The sequence below is a fragment of the Cydia pomonella genome, chromosome 4 (genome assembly GCF_033807575.1).
Source record: "Cydia pomonella isolate Wapato2018A chromosome 4, ilCydPomo1, whole genome shotgun sequence".
NCBI classification, from domain to species: Eukaryota; Metazoa; Arthropoda; class Insecta; order Lepidoptera; family Tortricidae; genus Cydia; species Cydia pomonella.
In genome coordinates, this window is record NC_084706.1 from 20,844,228 (window position 1) to 20,867,519 (window position 23,292).

The following is a 23,292-nucleotide window of genomic DNA, read 5'->3' on the forward strand; positions in this document are numbered from 1 at the left end:
CATGGCCTAATTTCATCATGGTTCTTATTTCTTAAACCAAAACGAGTCTGTCGGGGCAAAACCGACTCAGGTAGGTGAGGTTAGAAGTCTAAGGCGGATGCGAAGTAAGCATCATTTTCGACAAAATGATTCAGTCGTCTTGCACGAAGCGAGGGGGGGGGGGAGGATATTACGACCATTTGTATTATGATTAACGATAATTATGACTTGAAAAATTATGACTCTGTTATTAAATTGACATTACTGATTTTTAGGGCTCCGTACCCAAAGGGTAACACGGGGCTCTATTACTAAGACTCCGCTGTCCGTCCGTCTGTCACCAGGTATCCTATGAATCATGATAGTTAGACAGTAGAAATTTTCAAAGATGATGTATTTCTGTTGCCGCTATAACAAATACTAAAAAGTACGGAACCCTTGGGTCAACAAATTGGAACTTATATTTTATGGGACCCAATATAGGCCTCTATTGGTCGGTTCTCTAATATCGTAGGTATTCAAACTCATTCTGCAAATGCGGCTAAGAATAGAATAAAAAATATCGAGAAATCATCCGTCAATTTTCACGTTTATTTGTCAACAGTTGGACTAGCCAGCGCAGTTCCGCGCCTAGAGCTGTTCATGGAGCTGGTGGGTGCCATATGCCTGTCCTTCTTGGGGCTGATGCTCCCGGCCATCTCAGAGACCGTCTGGCGCTGGGGCAAGGACCTGGGTTGCTGCTACTGGGTCGTGACGAAGAACACCATCATTGTGCTGCTGGCAGCCGTAGCTATGGTGTCCGGCGTGGCCGCCTCCATCGCCAGCATTCTAGAGAAATTGTGATATTTGAATTAGTTAAGTTTAAATATAATATGACTCTCGAATGTTGTGTTTTTTTTACTTTGTCACAGTACTTGCGATCTTTTGACGATGATCCGCACGCCGCTCCGGTATGCGAGCGGAACATCGCTTTATACGTGCATAGCGATGGCGCTGTCTCGCTCACACACCGGAGTGTCTTCTTCCAGGGGGAGGAAAGCGCTCGGGCTTTCTCGGCTCCGTTGGCTTCAGCATTGCTCCGAGCAATTATTAGGGTTGGCACAACTTGAAGTTCCTTTGTGTGCACAACCAGGTTTCAGGTATGAAAGATAATTACATGAATTCTGATAACCTTTAATAGCCGAAACGGATAGTTCCATATATTAGAAAGGGACAACATGATTCGGCCCTGAATCGCTGTCGCGGTTTTTATATTAAACATTAAACTCGCTATCTAAATAACTTCGCACTTAAACTTGGTCTTAAGACTTTCAAACTTTAAACTGAAATATCTTAAAACTATACATTAAATTCCGGGGCACCCCGGAAGTAAAGAGACAATTTTCAGTCTTACTGACTAAAAGTTTTATTAATAACTAAATAAAAGTTTTGGTCTATAGTTTCGTTATCTGTCGTTTAAAGCGAAAGAATTACGCGTCAAGAATATGCAGCATTTGACAAAGGGTTCCGTAGCTAAAATGGCAAAAACGGAAACCTTAGTTTCGTCATGTCCGTCCGTCCGTCTGTCCGTATGTCACAGTCACTTTACTCGGAAACTATAGGACATATTTATGTCTTATAATAAAAATGATAGTGTAACGCACTTTCTTACTCGAAATATTAATTAATTTAAACCAATTTTTGATTATACTCATTTATTTACTTCCGTCAGCGGTGGCAGCAGATTAAATTAAAACTCGTAAATTAAAAATATGTAGTCTTAAAAGCACACGTGAAATTAAATGACACAAAATTAGGGTAACTAAGAAAAAGTGAAATAAACAGCTCCTAATAGATACATAAAGGACCAAGAGGAATGTGCCAAAAGAGGGCGCAGAAGAAAAAAGTAAACAATGATTTGTTGACGATGAAACCTATGTTCTGGCGGGCATTGTTGGCCCAACGTTAATTAGAATTGACCAATAACCATTAAAAATTGAACCGTAAACCGTAATGGACGGTTACAGTTTACCGTTCAATTTGTAATGGTTTAATGGTCAATTCTAATTAACGTTCGACCTAAAATTCCTACGGTTCAATTTGTAATGGTTTAATGGTCAATTCTAATTAACGTTCCAACTAAAATTCCTACGGTTCAATTTGTAATGGTTTAATGGTCAATTCTAATTAACGTTCGACCTAAAATTCCGGCGCGTCCCAACAATGAAAGCAATAATGGAGACCGAGGTAAGTTAACAGAAATAAATATAAGTTGACAAAGCATCTATAGACTATAGACGCAAACTATAGACGCTAGAAGTATGACTCCCAAGAAAAAATGGTTCATTTTTCATTCTAACCAACTTCATCATACATGGTTTAGGTTTCAGATGAGCAGTTATGGTTTTACAGCGGTTAGAACGAAAATAATGCTAAAAGTAAGTTTCTTGACATTTTTTCAATGCCATTTCGTTATTTGTTTTGGCATTTCTTCGATATATGTTTGGGGCATTCCGGCCATGATTTTTATCATATATTTAGACTTATCAACGTTTTTAAGTAAAGTCCATGTTTTGTATACCTACTAAAAATATAAAGAAGTGTAAACATCTAAATATACAAGGGTGAGATATTATGTTGCTCGTCATTTTTTTTGTTTGTTTTTGTCAGTGGATGTTGATACCCATTACCCACACAGTTAAAATATTTTTTTAGCACTTTGTTTACTAATTGAAAGTTTATTAAAAAAACGCGTGTATTTAGTAATGCTTCAGTTACTAAAACTAGTTTACGCGACATAAATATTTTATTTTTAAAATTATAACCAGCAATGGAAAAATATAATTCTAAATTCAGCTAAATGTCGCTATAAAGATGAATTTTCAAAAATCACGGAAATACAAATACTCAACGTAGATCTGATTATTTTCAACACAAATAAATGCTCTTACCAGAATTATACATAGGTACCAAATATATACCACACAACACAACTATAAAATATACTTTATGAAATCGACTTTAAATTTGAATGAAAAATGTATTGCCACCGACGAAACACGTATAAAGTAAAACAAATATAAACCACTCGTGAAGTAGTTGCATCCAGCGTCTAGACTGCAAATTGACAGTCATTAATTATACCTGTTTACGAGTACGTAGGGTGACAATAATTACGAAGAATTTCTGCAGCACTAAAATGTATTATGGCGAAATTTCATATTAAACATTTTTTATTTATTTCATAAATGATACCACTCTCAGTAATAACTACTAATAAGTACTTACCTATTTGTATTCAATAAATACAATTTTCCACAAAAAATATTTGTACGCCTCATAATGAAGAAAACAAACTAAACAATTGTGAATTATGAAAATATCTTTTGCAATTTAGATTATCACTTTCATTATTTCCATTTTCTTATACAAATACCCATTAATCATCTACCCATCAATTTTGCACATAATTATGTTATTTATTTATTTAATTAAGTTTATTGATTATTCATCATTAAAACTTTATCTGTTTAGTTTTTTCTTGTAGGTGTGTAGAAGTACAGCATTCCATTTTGCAAATCAAATAAAAATTATTTAGGAATGCAGCAGCATATTTTTTTAATACTACGTCGGTGGCAAACAAGCATACGGCCCGCCTGATGGTAAGCGGTTTCCGTAGCCTATGGAAACCTGCAACTCCAGGTGTCATATGCGCGTTGCCGACCCTAACACCCCGCACCCTCGTTGAGCTCTGGCAACCTTACTCACTGGCAGGAACACAACACTATGATAAAGGTCTAGTGTTATTTGGCTGCGGTTTTCTGTAAGGTGGAGGTACTTTCCGAGTTGGGCTCTGCTCTAGATCTGGGATGACATCCGCTGTGCAGTGCTGTGCCCTACTACATAAAGCGAGATGACATTCACAGTGCCAATACCTCCCTTATGGACGTAGTTTAAGGACATACCCGGGTCCAAATTAGGTTCACACAATGTTTTATGGTTGCCTCATTTGTACTTAAGTATTAGTATTAGATATATTTGTAGTTAGTTAAAGGTCTTCAGCTCACACAGCCATTATTAATAATATTATTTGTTTAAATATATACAAATAAAAAAGCACATTGATTGTGATGGAGTATCAAATAAAAATACGATACCGACGGATGCTGACGGCCGATGGTTCGGGTTCACAGTTTTATTATGTTACAAGTCTGTCAGAAATGTTTTTTACCATTTTTGCAAAAAAATGTACAATCTAAAGCTAAAATCTACAAGCCAAATACTGCAGCAAAAACGGTAAACATTTGTCCAACCATTCCATCCTTTTTCACTTAATAAGAAACCGCTATTTAATTATTCATATGGGTCATTCTACAGCAATATCATTCCACTGGCTGTACCTGTTACTAAACATTTTTTTTTATTTAATTTAATATATTTATTTATACCAATTCCCATGAGATTCCGCTAAGCAGTTTTGGTTGTAGACGGAACTTGGCATGGGTTACAGTTAATGGGCAGCTCATGGGAATTTGCGAATAGGTATGGCCAGGGAATTAGATTTTTGTAGAATTACCAAATACAGTGAAATCTCGATATTCTGGCCCTTCGATGGATCGGTATTCCCATATAAATATACTATGTATTAGTTTAGCCCGGACAAAAACCATGTTGATGTTTCGAACTCTAACCTCCAGGCCTATAGAACACTTAAGATAGGTCAACAGGTATTATGTAACAACCTTGGATCTCACTTTCACTTAAATTTAATTTAAATAAATTTATTTTTTACAACTAAACAAAAGAAATTTGACTAACTCTATTATAGCTGAGTTTAAAAAAATACTCGACTATTACCATTGCATGGCTGCATGCGATAAAAAATTAACATTACTTACTTTTCTGAGAGTAATTATATCGGTCATTACACCCTGTAAGACAGTGTATACAGTGATGAAAAGAGAAGTTTTCCTTGTAGCATGGTTGCCCTAGCAGTCATCAGTAATCCGCGTGGAGAGCGCTCAGTAGATAGCGGCCATTCTTCGCCGCCAATCGCTTGTAACAAACGAAATGTAAAGACCCCGCCATAACGGGATTAACCTGCATTTGTGTAATTTGTGCGTGCAAACATGGATTTAAATGAATTGGGGTAAGGTTGCTTTTTACTTGGTAAATGTTATCAAAAATTTATTAACCCTCGTCATTTTTGCAATAAAAGTGTCGTGTTCAATATTTTTGAGGATATTGAACTTTGGTGTAATTTAGAGGTAAACCGAGTAAAAAGGTGATAAATCAAATTTTATTCACGCAATAAACGGTAGGTATAACCCTTTCAATTCAGGATATGACAATGATACTTCGTAGTATATGTAATTTCTAGTGCATTATAGCTTCTTGCTAGTAGGTATGTATAAACCTAATCGTCATAGTATTTATGACCCCGTAAGTGTAAAAAACTATGACAAATGATTCATTCAGTACCTAACTATGGAACATCTATCCAATAACTGTCATAACATAACTTGTTACCTAATTAGATAGCTAACAGTATGTTTGTTAGGCCGCGTCTTACGTGAGCGATCTTGTCGTGAACGCAAAGCGGCAGTAGCAGCACGATGCGGCCGGATTTTGACACGAACGCGGAGCAGCGCGGCGAGGCGCGGAAAAAACAAACAGTTGATACACTATGGAAGTGTCCTAGGTCACAGATTTTATAATAGTTCTAGGTGAGCAATCCTGACGCGAGGGCGAAGCGGCGCGGTGCGGCGCGTCGCGTTAGCCTTGTACCTTACCTACTGCACGTACGCGCCTACTCGCGGATTCAACGCGTGTTAGGAGAAAAATCCGAAAAGGTTTTATAATTTGGTGTTAGAATGATATCCTAGCCCTTATTCCTATATATTAAAGTTGATTTTTATATTGTGTGCTACAGCAATTGCTGTGACGTTTGGGAAGTAAAATAAAATTGGAGTTAAAATAAAATAAAAATACAAACAGACAAAAAATAAAGGCATTACAAAATAGCCGTGATATTGTCGAGTGGGATTACATACATCAGAGGTCCTACCGCGAACCACGTTCGACGTTTTGCCTTTCTTTCGCACCCGTAAATTCGTACGCAAGTGTACAGGGAGGCAACACGTCGAACGTGGTTCGCGGTAGGCCTTCTGAGCTCTACTAGCCAGAATAAGCATGGCATGAAACAAATGCTCGGACGTTCGCACAATCGGAATCGGCGAAATACTACATTGCATTATTATTGTTGTGAGAAGTACGCGGCATCGCATGGTTTGTCTTAGAAGCGGGAAATAAATGTCATTTACAGTACATATGGTGCTACTTTACCGCACTAGTGCGCAAATTAGCATATTAAGTTACTGTGTCAAACATTTAAAGGGCCATATGTACTGTAAAACGTTGTACGATACATGTGCGAATAGCTAATTCGCAACTCGTGTCGATTTAAAACACTCCCTTCGGTCGTGTTTTAATTTATCGCCACTCGTTTCGAATTTCCTATTTTTCGCACTTGTATCGTAATGTACTATTATTTTTCTAATTGATTAATTGATTGATTACCTATTGCAAAAGCAATGGCTACTGCGACAGGGTTAGACCTTTTACAAGCATGCGGATCCAATCAGCTCTACACAAATATAAAATAAAAAAAGCGGCCAAGTGCGAGTCGGACTCGCGCATGAAGGGTTCCGTACCATTTATGACGTATTAAAAAAAATCTACTTACTAGATCTCGTTCAACATTTTACCACTTAGGACACACATTTTACTACTTTGGAAGTGTCTCTCGCGCAAACTATTTAGTTTAGAAAAAAACGATATTAGAAACCTCAATATCATTTTTGAAGACCTATCCGTAGATATCCCACACGTATGGGTTTGATGAAAAAAAAAAATATTTTTTATTTTATGACTTATTAAAAAAACTACTTACTAGATCTCGTTCAAACCAATTTTCGGTGGAAGTTTGCATGGTAATGTATATGATATATTTTTTTTAGATTTTTCATTCTGTTATTTTAGAAGTTACGGGGGGGGGGACACACATTTTTTCACTTTGGAAGTGTCTCTCGCGCAAACTATTCAGTTTAGAAAAAAATTATATTAGAAACCTAAATATCATTTTTGAAGACCTATCCTTAGATACCCCACACGTATGGGTTTGATGAAAAAAAAAATATTTTTTATTTTATGACTTATTAAAAAAACTACTTACTAGATCTCGTTCAAACCAATTTTCGGTGGAAGTTTGCATGGTAATGTATATGATATATTTTTTTTAGATTTTTCATTCTGTTATTTTAGAAGTTACGGGGGGGGGGGGGGGGGGGACACACATTTTTTCACTTTGGAAGTGTCTCTCGCGCAAACTATTCAGTTTAGAAAAAAATTATATTAGAAACCTAAATATCATTTTTGAAGACCTATCCTTAGATACCCCACACGTATGGGTTTGATGAAAAAAAATTTTTTTTTTAATTTTTATGACGTATTAAAAAAAAACTACTTACTAGATCTCGTTCGAACCAATTTTCGGTGGAACTTTGCATGGCAATGTATATCATATATTTTTTTTAGATTTTTCATTCTGTTATTTTAGAAGTTACGGGGGGGGGGGACACACTTTTTACCACTTTGGAAGTGTCTCTCGCGCAGACTATTCAGTTTAGAAAAAAATGATATTAGAAACCTCAATATAATTTTTAAAGACCTATCCATAGATACCCCACACGTATGGGTTTGATGAAAAAAGATTTTTTGAGTTTCAGTTCTAAGTATGGGGAACCCCCAAAATTTATTGTTTTTTTTCTATTTTTGTGTAAACATCATAATGCGGTTCATAGGATACATCTACTTACCAAGTTTGAACAGTATAGCTTTTATAGTTTCGGAAAAAAGTGGCTGTGACAGAATCGGACAGACAGACGGACATGACGAATCTATAAGGGTTCCGTTTTTTGCCATTTGGCTACGGAACCCTAAAAATATCATCAAAATAACAGAAATAAAATAAAATTTAAATAAAACGGAGACTTTCGCTTTTGCTATGGTAATTTTTTTAAAGATTACATACAGTAAATACCTATATACTTTTGCCTATAGATTACAGAAAAATCTATTAAAAACTCAAATGTGAGTCGACTAATTAAAGGGCTACTAGGCCAAATTCGCTGTTAATACGTCGCTATAGCGTGCTTGAACGTTATTATTACTTATTATAAACAAAAAAATTCTGTACACAATCTTTTAGCTTGGTAATTGTTCTTTAATTATGTCTACTGATATTTCAAAAAACATGCCGTATCACAAGTAAATATTTTTTTCGTGAACCCTTTTCTCGAGTTATAATCCGTATAAACTCCCTTATTATGCAACGTTTAGACATGAAACTTTAACCACTAGTGAATAATGATGTACACTTCAATTACGTCTGCCAATTTTTCATTTACATACATAGTTAAGCTTAGAATAAAATTAAAAGTGGAATTATTACTGCCTTGTGTGAGGCTTGAACTCACGGTCTCTAGATCGGTACTCCAGCGCTCTGCAATCTGAGCCACCAAGACCTCATCCATAGCCAGCAAATTTCCCCATCATATGGGTGTAGGGCACAACATCAACCGTAAAACATGACCCTTCTTAGACGGCTACCGGAGTTCCAAGTTATATTGGAAATTCAGCAGTAACGATATGCTACCCATACTAAATTAAATGAATAGCATCGTTCGCACTGTTCGCAGACGTTTCTGTTTGTTAAAAATTAATTTAACATACATAGCTTTTGAAAAATCGATACTGTTCTACTTCGTACGTTGCCCCATTCTGCAGGTGTCTGCACAGGCGACGAGGAGCAATCGCCACTTGGCCGTCGGACGGGGAACCTGTGTCACTTTCAAGTTGTAAAGGTGAAAAACGAGGAAAACGCGAGGTCTCTCAGATAGGAGACGACCTTAAATCAAATGGGTTAACTATACATGCGCCACATCTCTAGCCGAGTCGCATTCTCGTTTAAAAATCAAATGGATTGATCCCGCCGGCCGCGCCGCGCCGCTTGACGTTCGCGTCTAAATTACGCCGCATCGTGCCATAGGATACATCTATACCTAGGTATCAACGGATTGTTACTTCTGGGTCCCACCGCTTCGCTTCGTTATAGTAACAGTATAAATATTACACAATTTCATTTATTTTTAACTGACAAAATTAAAAAAAAAATAAGGATAGTTTATTTTTCAAGTAGGCTTATGACAATGCGCTTATGAGCGTCAAATAGCGTGTGAACGTGAAGAGGTTCTTCATTATTGCAAGAAAAGGAATTTTTGAATCAAAAATCATAATGTATTAATATTGATTAGTGTAACTATAAGTAGATGGTAACGTCACTGCTTTACCACTGTAAATACCTTATTTTTTTATACAAATCGGGAGGCAACCATTGACCACTGAGTTACTGTGATTACAGTAGTTATTTATTGAACAAAGCTATCAGGATTGATAGCCTAATTAAGCTTCTTTCCGTAGCCATTAAGGCCGTAGGCCTATTGTGTTTATTTTTTCATCAAAAATATATTTTTGGTTAAATTTGACAACCCAAAATAGAGCTCTCTGGTACAAACGTACAAGGAGACCTACCCCAGATGATCTGGGACGACGGTTGGCCAAAGAAGATATTTTTGGTCAAATGCTTGTAATATCTTCGTTTCGTATATTTTACTTAAAGATGATGCTTTTAACCGAGGTTTAACCTAAAGGTATTTAGCTAAGTACAGAGTGGTGTTAAGATGTGTATCCATCCATTAGTGATTTCTCATGTATGAAATTACTCACGCAGCCCTCGGGGTCGCTATTTATTCGCGGAATACGAACTATATTCTGTTGGATATAGATCGTGTCATTCACGATGACGCGCAGATTAGTCAAATCTAACCTTTAATAACATGACATTACGAGTCAATGCATCCATCTTCGTAAATGACACGATTAATACTCAACTTCTAAAAATGTTTAATACACGCTTTTCCTTGCATTTGCTTTAGAAATGGTTTGATATCATTAGACCGTTTCTGAAAAAACTGCTGTGGCATCAAAAAGTTCAGAATAGAAAATCCGAGAGACTCATCAAACATTACCGAAATCCAATTGTACAAATGAACATCACCGTAATAATTTTATCTTTTCATTGCGTTGAATCTCACAATCAGCCTGTAATGAGCTGACAACGCGGCACAAATTACTTAAGGTGACATTCGGATTAACTGCATTTCGGACAGCTACATTACTGTTGCGACATTATTGTCACGGCGTTGCTGCTACTGGCTGTAGGTATCTGTCAATATCCTTGGTAAAAACAAAAGATACATTGATTAAGACGTGTAAAATCTAAGACAATTTCGTGCTCCGAATTGGATAGGTAAACGAGATGGCGCTGTACAGCTTCATACATTTTGCGGTGACTGTGATTGTCAAAAGTTGACGTTTCACAATTCAATGACCAAAAAACATATGGCGAAGTACAGCGCCATCTGTTTTGGATGTCAAACAAAGAAACTTTTGCTTAGACTTTACCTCTTTATTACAATCAATTCAACTAATGCCGGATTACACGTCACAATCGCGACTAAACAGAAACAGTAGTAGTAGCAGATACTAAACAAAAAAGAAACAGAATAAGTAGGTACCTAACTCATTAATTAAGTCATTCATTTATTAAGGATATTGATAAATACAGCGGTGGAGCCGCCGCAACAGTATAACGTAGCAACAGTAATGCAGCTGCAGTTGACATCCGAATGTCTCCTTTACTAGATTGAGCATTCACGTGCTCACAGAATAATAATAATACTACCATACAGAAATGACACTTCGTACAAATCCGAAGTTTGACATACGGCACTATCCCTTTCGGCCAATTAGGGTTGTCAAAATTCAAGTCATTATCTTATCTGTGGTCATGCACGTATAGGGATGTCAAGTTGTGCCAACCCTAATAATTGCTCAGAGCAATGCTGAGCCGGGAAAAGCCAAAAGGAGGAGTGCCGCCCCACTCACATCACACTGAGGCTGTTCGGCACGCCGCTCTGGGACCCATTTCCGTATGAGTCTAAATATTATTAGTGTGTTTCCCTGGTAACCCATATGATTTGACTGTTTGTGGACTAATGATATTAGTCTAATACCGTTCGAGAAATGGGCCCCGGGTGTGCGTGACGTAAGTAGATAGACATACCTACGTCTTTCTACTTACGTCATCTGGGCCAAAATGTTAATGGAATGGTGGCCGCTTTCAGACGAAAGGAGTCCTGGCGTCTGTTAGCTCGTTGGGTGAACGACATTCGGAAGATTGTGGGTCACTTCTGGATGAGATTGGCTGAGGACTGGGATAAATGGCGTACTCGAAGAGAGGTCTATGCTCAGCAGTGGGCGATAAAAAGCTGATATGATGATGATGTCCCACCCGAACACCGCAGCGGCGTGCGTATCGGCATCCAATGTGAGAACCACCTTAAAAGCGTTTTGATATTGCTCGAACCGATATCGGATACGATAGGTAAAACTGTACATGTTTATTGTTCAAACGAAAACTGTGTGAGAAGATAGAAACGGAACCGAGTACTCTCTCCAGTAGGGCTAAGATGGTCGACTCTTTATCATTTGTCACCATACCTGTAACAAGTATATAAGTGCGAAAGTGACGGGAATAGTGACAAACGATAAAAATTAAACCATGCTGCTACTGCAGGTGGGTGTTATGGCTAGGAACCGAAGTCCACTGTGAGTTGGTTAGAAATTGTGTATATAGTAATTGACAAACGGAGTTCCGTAAGCGCGATGATGTACTGCAACTTACTAACGGTATCTGTTACAATTTTGTGACACGACGTTGTCAGTAAAAGGAGACGCTACAACTGTAAACCAAAAAGAACTTAAAACCATAGAGCACTTTCTAGCAGGTTTCTCCAAGGATCATCCGACTGACCGGACTGATTTATCTCATGTAAATTACAAATATTAGGAAATAGTACATTACTATAGAGGCCGGGAAACGTTGGGTGTCAGGCCCAGTAGATATATACGGCTGAGCTTAGCGAAGCTGGATAGAGATACGCGGCCGGCAACCCCGTTTCTCGCCGAGATAAGTATAGTGCTTTTCTCAAACTTGCAATTAAAACAAAAAATTGTAGTCAATTTGTTTTGTGGCGACCTACTCGGCTCGCCACTCTACCAGCGGTGTACAACCTTACGCGCGTAAGTCGGCGCGCCAGCGCCATGCGCCGCGCCACCGCCGTTGCTTAGCAACAAATATGCACAACAAATCACCGTTCCAAGCTAACTGAAGCTAGTTGATGGTTGGATACCAAGACGTTGTGTCACAATTTGACGTTAAAAAATAAAATAAGGTTGCTTTACAGTCCTAGGTGTGTAGGCAGTATGAAATTCCTTTATATATCACTCATGCCACCTGTTATGTAGTATTTAGTTAGTGGACCTAATTTGACGTAAGTCATGTCATCATTTCATAGCAAATTTGACTCTTGCGTTAAGTGGCAGACGTATTAACTTGCAATAAACACTAATCAATGTGTAAACAGCCCAAAATACAGGTGTTTATTTAGTCACCTGCAATAATTTACGGGCTGAATATATAGTAAACTATTATTATTATTATTTATTCATTAACAATATTACAATTGTGTCTGAATATTGACTATATCTAATACTTAATCTAACATGCGTCAATTCTATAAACTATAATAAAAGATGAATTACAAAATGTCATACAAAATATCAAAACATCAATACGAAATAATTATTATTGAATTATTTAAAAATGACAACTATCAGTAATAGTATTTTATGCAACAGTTGTATAAGAAGGGTCAAAAAAGGCAAGTGGCGTGAGTTACAATGTGAGCCGGAGCCGAAGGCGTAGGCGAACATTGTAAAGGAATACGCCACGAGCATTCTTTGACCTACTTATACAACGTTGCATACAATATTTTTCCTACACCCGTATAATGGAACAGGCACCAGTAATGGAATCCGTTTTTAATCGCTGGCAACATTTACCATAAACAAGAACCAAAGAGCTGCTTAAGTTTAATTTTTCACTGATATTTGTTATTTTGAAAATGAATGGCATGGCGCCATTCATTTGACTGGAGCAAAAAACCAGTTTTTATTGGTTAATAATATTGAAACCAATTGCAGTAGCTTTTATTAAATACAAAGAAAACATAAAGGACTAATTGGACATTAAACTTTTAAAGCGGTTGAAATTTTACTGGTGTCGGTGAAATATCAAAAACACTCCGAATTTTCTTTTAAATGTTCCATGATTGATGATTAAGAAGTTGAAATCTTGTAACATTAAATCCCAAATATCTAAAAAGATATCAATATAGAGCAGAGATTGTAGTAAAACTACATGGGTACAGTCAAGGTATTCAATTTTAAACCTTACATTTTTAACCGACTTCAAGATTTCAAAAGAGGAGGTTATCAATTCGGTTGTATGTTTTTTTTTATTATTTTGTTTTTTTTTTAATGTTTGTTACTCCATCACTCCGTCATCTCTGAACCGATTTTGAAAATTATTTTTTTGTTTGAATGTATATATTTACAGATTGGTCTCGTTTTTGTCAAAACTCAGTTCTGATGATGGGATCCATGAGGAATCGAGGGAACTCTTCAAATATGAAAGGCATACATATAGTGATTTTTGTATTTTCTTTGACAAATCAAGCATTTACATTTAAAAAAGTGACATTTGATGAAGTGGAACTGCTGATGATGATCAGAATGGTACTCTTCAACGACGCATAGAACACGTTTGGCGATTTGTCCTCTTCGCTGTGTTTGTTAAGCAAATTAGATTTTCAAGACAAATTTTTGTCAAGTTCGAGTTCTGACGATGGGGTCCATGAGGACTCGAGGGAACTCCTCAAATGTTAAAGGCATATATTATTATTTTTATTATTATTTATTTATTATTAACATAAAATCATACATCTCAAACAGGTACGGAGTCCCACAAAACAGTTTACACGGTTTGACTGTGGGATCGTGCAGTCTCTATTCTCTTATATTTATATTTATAATTATATACAGTGATTAGTATTTTCATTAACAAATCAAGTATTTACATTTGTAGAAGTGACATTTGATGAAGTGGAATTGCTGATGATGAACAGAACGGAACTCTTCAATGATGCATAGTTCACGTTTGGCAATTTGTTCTCTTTGCCAAGCAGTTAGGTTTTCAAGGCACATTTTTATATTTCTATCCTATTTAGTTTTTTTAATAATTATCTGGTGCTTTATTTCATGCATGGTTTGAAATAATTTATCTTAAATACAGTCGAATACCCTATTGCGGGTAGGTATTTTAGCAGTTAACCATAGGGCAAATCTGAAATGTGTCAAGGTGGGTGCAGTGGCATAAAAAAAACATGTTACCTCCTTTTCTACATAATTAGGCGTAGGACGCTGTCTTTTTAATTTCATTGTATGAAATCTCAAATCAACAATAATCGTTCTTTCACCGGTCTCCCTCAATGAAGTCGGTTTTTTTTTTCTTAAAAATTATATAATTAAAACTTACGAACCGTATATTTAAAACTTCATTGCACGAAAACAGAAGAATTCACAAAATGTTGATTTAATTTTAAAAAGCATTATCACATATTGTTTTCGAACGAGCAATATCGCTCGCATCAATGCATCAGCACAAACGTTGCAACAGTAATAATTAAAATAATAAATGAATATTAAAAGGACATTATTACACAAATTGACCAAGTCCCACAGAAAGCTCAATTAACGCTTGTGTTGTAGGTACTTAGACAACGATATATATAATACATACAGTCTCGACTCAGAAACAAATATCTATGCTCATCACATAAATAAATGCCCTTACCAGGATTTGAACCCGGAACCATTGGCTTCATAGGCAGGGTCAGTGCCCACTAGGCCAGACCGGTCGGCAATGCTGCTGCAGTTATCCTGCGATGTCACCTTAACTGTTGCATTTAAACTGCATAATTAAAGTTGATATCTGTCGGCGGCGTCGCTTTCTATAAAAGGTACCATACAATGGCCTTGTCCGGACTTACAATTTAATCAAGTCAAACAAACCTTCTCTGTTATCTAAATAGCACCTTTACATTCAAAATAATTTATTATGTTATCGTTGTTTTTATCAACATGTAGGTGAGAATGAGAATATGTTTATCTTAAGCCCTAAATATAGCTGGCTCACACATAACAATCAGATACACGTCTCTTCTATTGATATACTAAAATTAAGAAATATAAGCCTTATTTTCTGATTTAATCCCGGGTACTCTTTCTCTACGGTCCTGTATGATAAAATCATTTATCTGCATACAAGCTGTTAACTATCGGGCACAAAAAGAAAATGTTTCAAATTCTGTGCGTGACCAATTTATGAAAAAAAATTGAAGGTCATTCGGATGGCATCTGGGAGGTGATTTTTAACCGACTTCAATTTCATAGAAGGAGGAGGTTTTGTATTCGGTTACGACTATTTTTTTATGTACGTTCACCTATTACGCCGACACCTATGGTCATATTTGAGTCATTCTTTTTTTTTTAAGGAGTTACTTCCAAGTTGGTCCCATTTTAATTTGGTTCTGATCTAATGATGGGATCCATAAGGAATTGAGGGAACTCCTCATTTTTTTAGGCACGTGTATGGTGATTTGTTTTCTTAAGCAAATCGAGCATTTTCTCTCAAGAAACATTAATTTGATGAAGTACACGTGATGATGATCAGTTTTTGATGATAATGATGATGTTTTTTTTTAATGTAGTATGTTCACCGATTACTACAACACCCGTAGTCCGATTTGAGTAATTCTTTTTTTGTATGAAAGGAGTTAACTCCAAGGTGGTCCAATAATATTTTTAGTTCTGATCTGATGATGTAATCCACGAGGAATTGAGAGAACTAGTGATTCGACTGTATTTTGAAGCAACTCAAGCATTTTCCTGCTGCAAAATACCAATTTGAGGTAGTACAACACACGAGTTTGACTCTTCATATTAGCTGACGTATTCGTAACTTACTTTCTATACATCTCGCTCGCACTAATAGGATGCCAGTACGAGCGAGATGCATAGTAAGTTACGCTAGCTAATATGTCAATGTCAAACTCGTGGTAAGCCTACTTACTGATTATGAAGACAACGGGTGATATGTGGATCTTCCCTCTTATTATTGGATATATTATTATTTCGTATGCAGGTAATGTTGGATACAAGAGGTGAGGGGTAGGTGTGAGAGGTTTGTGAGATGTGACGGTGGTGGTGAAGGTAGACGGGGGTCTGAGGTTGGGGCTTGAGTCAGGGTTTGAGAGGTTACGGGGTTGAGGAGGCGGTGAGTTGATGGGTCGGGGACTGAGGGCTTGGGAGTTGAGGAATCGGGGGTAGGAGATGAGTAGTCGGGGGTTGGAAGTTGAGGAATTGGGGGTAAGGATTAGGATTTAAATGGTCTGGGGTTGAGGGGTCGAGGAATGGCGGTTGAAGGTTTGGTGGTTTAGGGTCAAGGGTTTCAGTGATCAGGGGTTGATGTGCTGTGAGGTTGAAGGATTGGGTCAGTGACAGGGCGGAGGATAGATTTAGAGTAGTAGCAGGAATGATTTCCCAGACGGACTCGCAAAATCCTGATTATTTATTAAAGTTAGAGTTTAGTGTAAAACATAATTGTCATTTTCATTTTTTTTTCATTAAATATCGTTTTTCTTGTTATAGTGAATACCAGACTCGGTCGACAATCACATTGGCACGAGAGGACCAGTTGGGAAGAGACAGCAAATATGACCCGTTTGCGCACAGAAATGTAACTCACCCTACTTCGTAAGTACTAAATACTAACACATACACGTATTCAGTAGGTATCAAATAGATAGCGACGGCTAAAGTAGCCAAATATATCGGAACACATATCCTTATTTCAACAAGGTCTAACAAAATCCGGCTTATCCGCAAAAGCAAAAGGTATCGATATCCGATATCGTTTTCTGAATAGGAAAAGTAGAAGAACTAAATTTGGATGAGAAAAAAATCCATCGATCGTTCGAGTCGGCTAACCCTCCATACGAAGGAGTTAATTTTTCTGTGTAAAAAAATTCGTCTACTTTTTCCTGATCCGAACACGATACTGAATATGCCCGGCCTTGTACGTATCCCCACTAGTTACCACCAAGTTGTTACCACCACCACCGAACCGAGTTGGTAGTAATTACAGGGATTTTTTTCCCAGTAGTTACCAGTGGTAAAAGGTGGGAAACAAATTCCCAGTAGTTACCACTGTTAACAACTTAGAGGTAACTAGTGGGAATAACCCTTTTTGTTACACCCTGTATGGTAACAAAGATGTGTATTGTAACTAGCTTACGGACAAAACAGGTCAAATGGAGTCACCTAGTTATATTGTACTTATGTATTTATTATTTAGTAAGAAACGAATCAGTCTGACATCACGTAAGAAAAATAATTGAAACAAAATAAGAATAAAATCTGAAACGTGACAATACTTTCTCGTGAAACATAAAAAAAAGAAACGAAACAATATTTCCTCAACAACATTTTATTTCCAAACACAAGATTAAAAATAAATAGGAAACAAAAAAACTTTGAAAGGAAAATACGGCATACAAATATCTTGTTACCATTATGTTCTGTCCAAATCCAAAAATTCTAGTTGCGATGTAGGTGGATATAAATGGAAAAAGTTTGTACAAGTATACAAATGTCCTCAACTACGGGATCAAGTGCAACTAGTGTTTCTGCTCGAGAATCCTCGAGGCGAGAAATTTGTCCTTCGTCGAGACGGGGAAAAAATCTCAATGCCTCGAGATTTTAGCAGCTTTATTGTTAGGTTAAGTAAGTATTAATATTACATACTAAAACTTCTTTAAATTTGTCACGTCAAGTTCAATTAATTGACTTTTGCCTAAACCATAAGGCTTACCCTGTCAAAAAGTTATAGAGACAAGCTTCTATCTAACATTACAAGCCCTAACTTCACAAACTCTACACCTTAGACAAAATTATGTGGCTTGGCCGTTTCGCTGAGTATTTCGTAGTGAATGTGTGATGAAATCGTTTTTTTTTAGATATCAATAATATTGAAAATATAAGAGCTATGGAATTGAAACTTTCTATGTTTAATAACTCCACTAATAACATCATATCCCCAGAATTTTGTTTATTTGCTATAGTCCAACGACGAAGCGCTTCGAGAAAAGGTAGGTAGTGCCCTTGTGTTTCACTTGGCTAGTCTATGCGGAGCACTACCGTGCCCCCAGATATTGTGGTTTGATAACATTTTGTTAAATATGTAAAGAAATACACTATAGCATATCGCATAGCCGGCACGTACGCCTGCACCAATAGTTTTTTGCTGGTTATTGAATTATTGATTATTAAGTGCAATTTATAGTAACAAAAAATTTAATGTTTGTTTGATTATTCATATTATGAAAGAATTTAAAATAACATGGGTTTTATTGAAACTTTCAATTTTTTTCAAAATACTCGAGAAACTCGAGAAATCCTGCTCAAGAATTCCCGTGCCTCGAGAAATAAAAAAGCTCGCGAAACCAGAAACCCTAAGCGCAACGAATATGCGGGACTATGACGTGGCAAAGAATAATAAAATTTTAGTAACTAATCTTAAAGATGAAACACTATTATACACTAGTATACTTCTAACATTACCCATAACATGTATAATATTGACGTAGATTATATGAAATGCTTCTCTATGACCATCCGTACATTAAGTATGAAAGCGATTAAATTAGTACTACTAACTGCAAGAGGAAAAAAGGAGAAAAGAGGAGAGAAGGAGGGCGTACTCTGGAGGTCCAAATGACAGCAGGAGAGATGAAGTGCAAAAAGACCTTAGCGAACTCGGCGTCGTCGACTGGACGGAAACGGTTTTGGACAGAGAAGCATGGCGTTCATTGGTGTCGGAGGCCAAGATCGACTTTGGGTCGCTGCGCCACAGTAGTAAGTAAGTAAGTAAGTAACTGCAAACAGTCGTACAATACTTATATGCTTCATTTTAAAATAAAAAAAAAATCAAAATCAAAATCAATCATAATTATACAAATTATCTCTTTATGTTATGTGATTTCTAAAGAGCCCATCCTAAGAACAGAGTGACCTATGTAAATAACTTACGTATGTCCTGAAGGCGTTATGGAAGACAAATTTTGGTTACGTGCCGAGTTTCAAAATTATGTTCATTTTACTCACGTGGGAAGAAACATTTCTTTGATAAGGCAAGGTAAACCACTTTTAGAATACACGTGTATTCCCCAACGCAGCTACGCCTACGTAATCTTATATAGATCGTGTCATTCACGAAAACATGTGCTTTTACTCCTATTGGCATATTATCGTGAATGACACGAACTATAGACGCAAAGCACGCACATATAAAGTACCTAGCCTGAAGTAGAATTTTGATTGATGAATTTGTCTATCTATTAACTTTAGATATGAGTTCAGCTTAGTAGCTGCAAAAGTGGAGAGGCATCGTAATAATATTTAAAAAGGGGTACTGTACAGATGCAGCGAATAATCCTTTGCCATCGTATTTTCTCGGAAACGTTTGTGTTTGTCAACCTACTTCAGTGAAGCTCAGTACTTGTTGTACTAAGACTGACTGAAATAGCATAACATGTTCGTAGTTTCGTTCGTAGCGAGACCTGACCTCATTTACTATCAGGTAGAAAATCGCAAAAAACAGGGAACTGTGGCGGAACGCTATCAAGGAAGGCCAGATGACAATTCTAAGTTACCAATCATCTATTTTACAGGACTGTTGGATCTTTCTTCCATCTTCTAAAGTCCTCGCTGGGCTCAGGGCTGCTGGCGATGCCGGCCGCATTTAAACACATTGGCATAATTCCCGGCGTCTTCGGCACAGCCCTAGTCGCACTTATCGCTACACACTGCGTCCACATATTAGTGAGTATAGTATAGTCGTATTCATCATATCATCTTATCCTGTGTATGTCCGGATGTTCTCCTATACAAGTCGCATTCTTAACCGCATCTCGTGATATTTTGTCATCAAATTCTATAATTAAAACAGATTTTTTGTGTACCTAGTTTTAGTATTCATTTTAATTAAACACCAATAGGATCTATTGTGCCTAAGACCGTTGTGAGTTCACGGTAATAACCAGTCAACGAACTAATTATTTATCACTTTAACATTTTCTAAGCTTAACGCGAGGTCTACAGGAAGGATATATGGATTAACCCCTGTTAGAGAAATGTCTCCTTGTTACGCGCGGATTGCGTCAAGGTACAATTTATAGAAAAGAAAAATGTTTTATGTTTCGGTAGTTAACTTGACGTCAGTCAGTTGTTTTTCTGACTAAGTAGTTATTTTTATTCTAACATATATAATTTAAAGGTATCTACGTCACGAGCACTGTGTGAAGAAAGCAGAGTAGCTTCGTTGAGCTACGCCGAGACGTGTGAAAAAGCTTTTAAACATGGTCCAAAGATGATTAGGAGATTTTCTACACATATAAGGTGAGACAACATTTGTAAATAATCTGATTCCGCGACTCATATTTCTTTCTTAATTAGTCAATTCCATACACAAACGTAACCCTTAAATGGATTTTATCCGTTATAAAGGACATCTTATCGCTTAATACGCATGGCTTTTATTTACTTTACCATTTGTTCAATGTGCTTTAGTTGTGAACTGCACAGATTTTTTTTTAGAAACAAATTTGGGTCGTGAACAGCGGCTACTACTGTAATGACCACCAAAAAAAAAAACTTAGACACCCTCAATAAAAAATCGCTCTTACCAAAAAACATTACTAAACACCAAAAAAATAAGGGCGAAAATTACAAAAGCATCAGCTGTTCAATGACCACCAAATATAATTAATGATCACCAAATCGTGAAGACAAAATTATTATTGATATTTTCATCTAAGTAAATAAACCACTATGATTAAAAATTTATACGTATTACCAAATAAAGTAAAATGGGTTAGGTTAGGTTAGAACTGCGACCATTACAGAAAAGAAATGCTACTAGAAAAGTGGGTTAGTTTAGGTTAGAACTGCGACCCTTACAGAAACATAATGCTACTAGAAAAGTGCGTTAGGTTAGATTAGAACTGTGACCGTTACAGAAACGAAATTAAAATTTTGGTGGTCATTTACTATTGTTAGGGTTCCGTAGCCAACTGGCAAAAAACGGAACCCTTATGGATTCGTTATGTCCGTTTGTCTGTCCGTTTATGTCACAGCCACTTTTTTCCGAAACTATAAGAACTATACTGTTGAAACTTGGTAAGTAGATGTATTCTGTAAACCGCATTAAGATTTTCACACAAAAATAGAAAAAAAAACAAATTTTGGGGTTCTCCATACTTAGAACTGACACTCAATTTTTTTTTTCATCAAACCCATACGTGTGGAGTATCTATGGATAGATCTTGAAAAATGATATTGAGGTTTCTAATATAATTTTTTTCTAAACTGAACAGTTTGCGCGAGAGACACTTCCAAAGTGGTAAAATGTGTGTGTGTGTGTGTGTGTCCCCTGTAACTTCTAAAATAACAGAATGTTGAAACTATTAATACGTCATAAATGGTACGGAACCCTTCATGGGCGAGTCCGACTCGCACTTGGCCGCTCGTATAGAAAAATATATTCGAAGCGTTTATCAACACACAAAAAATTCAAAAAATGTAGCAAAAAAGGCGGAAAAAAGAAAACATTTCCTTTCTTTTTTCAAAAAGTATTAATATTTAAGTAAATATTCACTTGCAGAACTGTATGTCCATTATTTATACTTTTTATTCAACGCTGAACATAGCCCTCCGCGTCTCATTTTCGGGATACGTGTTCGGCGTGAAAAAGCAAGTACGTGATATTAAATATTATTTTGGAACAAATATGGTGTATTTTAAACATATCATAAAATGTTATACTCTTAGAAATTTATTTTTTCATCTAAGTTATTTTTTCATCAAGTTAGGCAATTATTAAGTAGCACATTTTTCTCCAACTTTTGTGTTTATTGTAAATCTATTTTTTTTTTATGTTTGGCGTTAATATATTTCGCTTCGTGAAGCCCTTCTTATATACGTACTTAACAAGACCACGTCATAAAATATAATAATACTTTGTTTAAAATAGATTTAAGCGTAATGGTAAAAACTAACAATAGATTAAAAATCAAGGTAGGTACAATGGTAAAATATAGAAATATATTATAACCAAACTTTAATAAAATTAATTATTTCAAAAAATTTATAACGTGATCTTGTTTAGCATATATACATATAAGAAGTCTAACACGAAGCAAAAATAATTTAAATATTTATTTTTATATATTTTTTTGTTTACAATTAAGAAAGAAGTTCGAGAAAATTTTGTTAAATAACAATTTCCTCACTTTTTGAAAGATAATCTTTAAGTAGTTTTTCTAACGGTAATAGATTCTCTTAAGTGTTCAAAATGCGCCATAACTTATTAAAAATTGTACATAGACAATTAATACCTTTAAAAAAATATTCAATGTGACGTACTTGCTTTTGAAGCGGCGAGCCCATACCCAAAATCACGGGCGGATACCTATTTTCAGCGTTGAATAAAAAGTACAAATAATGAAAATACAGTTATGTAAGTGTAGACTTTTCTATTGGAAATATCCTCCTTTTTTAATAATATTAATTTAGATTTCTTAAATATTGATACTTTTTGAGATATTGGGGAAACATAAAATGTCTACTTTTCCCCCTCTTTTTGATAATAACTTTCAGTTTGTAGAGTAGACTAACGAGTAGGAAAACATCGTAAGGAAACCTACATAAAGCGTGACCAAATTATGATCACGCGCCATATTGCGTTATTTTATTGGAACTAAATTTTTCATACTAAACTGAACTGTCACCCTATACATGAGAATAACAGCGCCCTCTGACAATGATCATATATTTCTGGTCGGGCTTTACATCTGCGAAGAAATTCAAAGATGGATGTAAAGTCCCAAGCCCGCATTGGGCCGATAGGCCAAGCCAAGCCCTTACGCGCATGAGAGGAGCCCAGCAGTGTGCCTGAATCATTTAACTGTTATTATTTACATATAATTATTTGGTTTTACAGACACTTTGCTGACTTCGCTATGGCAGGGGTTTGCTTGGGTGGAACGAGTGTGTACGTAATTTTCATCGCCTCCTCACTCAAGGATGTAAGTAATTTTATCACACATTATCAAAGCCTGATTTCTGGAAAAG

General features: G+C 36.3%; 2 protein-coding genes and 1 long non-coding RNA gene across 5 annotated transcripts in view; 2 read left to right on the forward strand and 1 right to left on the reverse strand.

Moving 5' to 3' along the window:
- Positions 1–863, forward strand: part of LOC133517463 (proton-coupled amino acid transporter-like protein pathetic) — a 57,106-nt gene extending 56,243 nt beyond the window's left edge. For both annotated transcript variants that reach the window (XM_061850795.1, XM_061850796.1), the window contains exon 10: positions 584–863. In XM_061850795.1, coding sequence (XP_061706779.1) covers positions 584–822 — 239 coding nt within the window. In that variant the 3' untranslated portion in view covers positions 823–863. The remainder of the gene's footprint in view (positions 1–583) is intronic.
- LOC133517466 (uncharacterized) lies at positions 550–3,389 on the reverse strand. Its single transcript, XR_009799372.1, has 2 exons — positions 2,910–3,389; positions 550–807 (listed from the first exon to the last, which is right to left on the reverse strand). It is a non-coding gene; the product is annotated as an uncharacterized LOC133517466 (long non-coding RNA).
- Positions 3,390–4,956: 1,567 nt separating this feature from the next.
- Positions 4,957–23,292, forward strand: part of LOC133517464 (proton-coupled amino acid transporter-like protein CG1139) — a 53,518-nt gene continuing 35,182 nt past the window's right edge. The window contains exons 1-5 of one of the 2 annotated variants that reach the window (XM_061850797.1): positions 4,957–5,107; positions 16,753–16,857; positions 19,833–19,983; positions 20,438–20,559; positions 23,162–23,246. In XM_061850797.1, the coding sequence (XP_061706781.1) occupies positions 5,088–5,107; positions 16,753–16,857; positions 19,833–19,983; positions 20,438–20,559; positions 23,162–23,246 (483 nt within the window). In that variant the 5' untranslated portion in view covers positions 4,957–5,087. Of the gene's footprint in view, positions 5,108–11,236; positions 11,468–16,752; positions 16,858–19,832; positions 19,984–20,437; positions 20,560–23,161; positions 23,247–23,292 lie in introns of those variants that run through there. The other variant, XM_061850798.1, reaches the window with a different exon arrangement.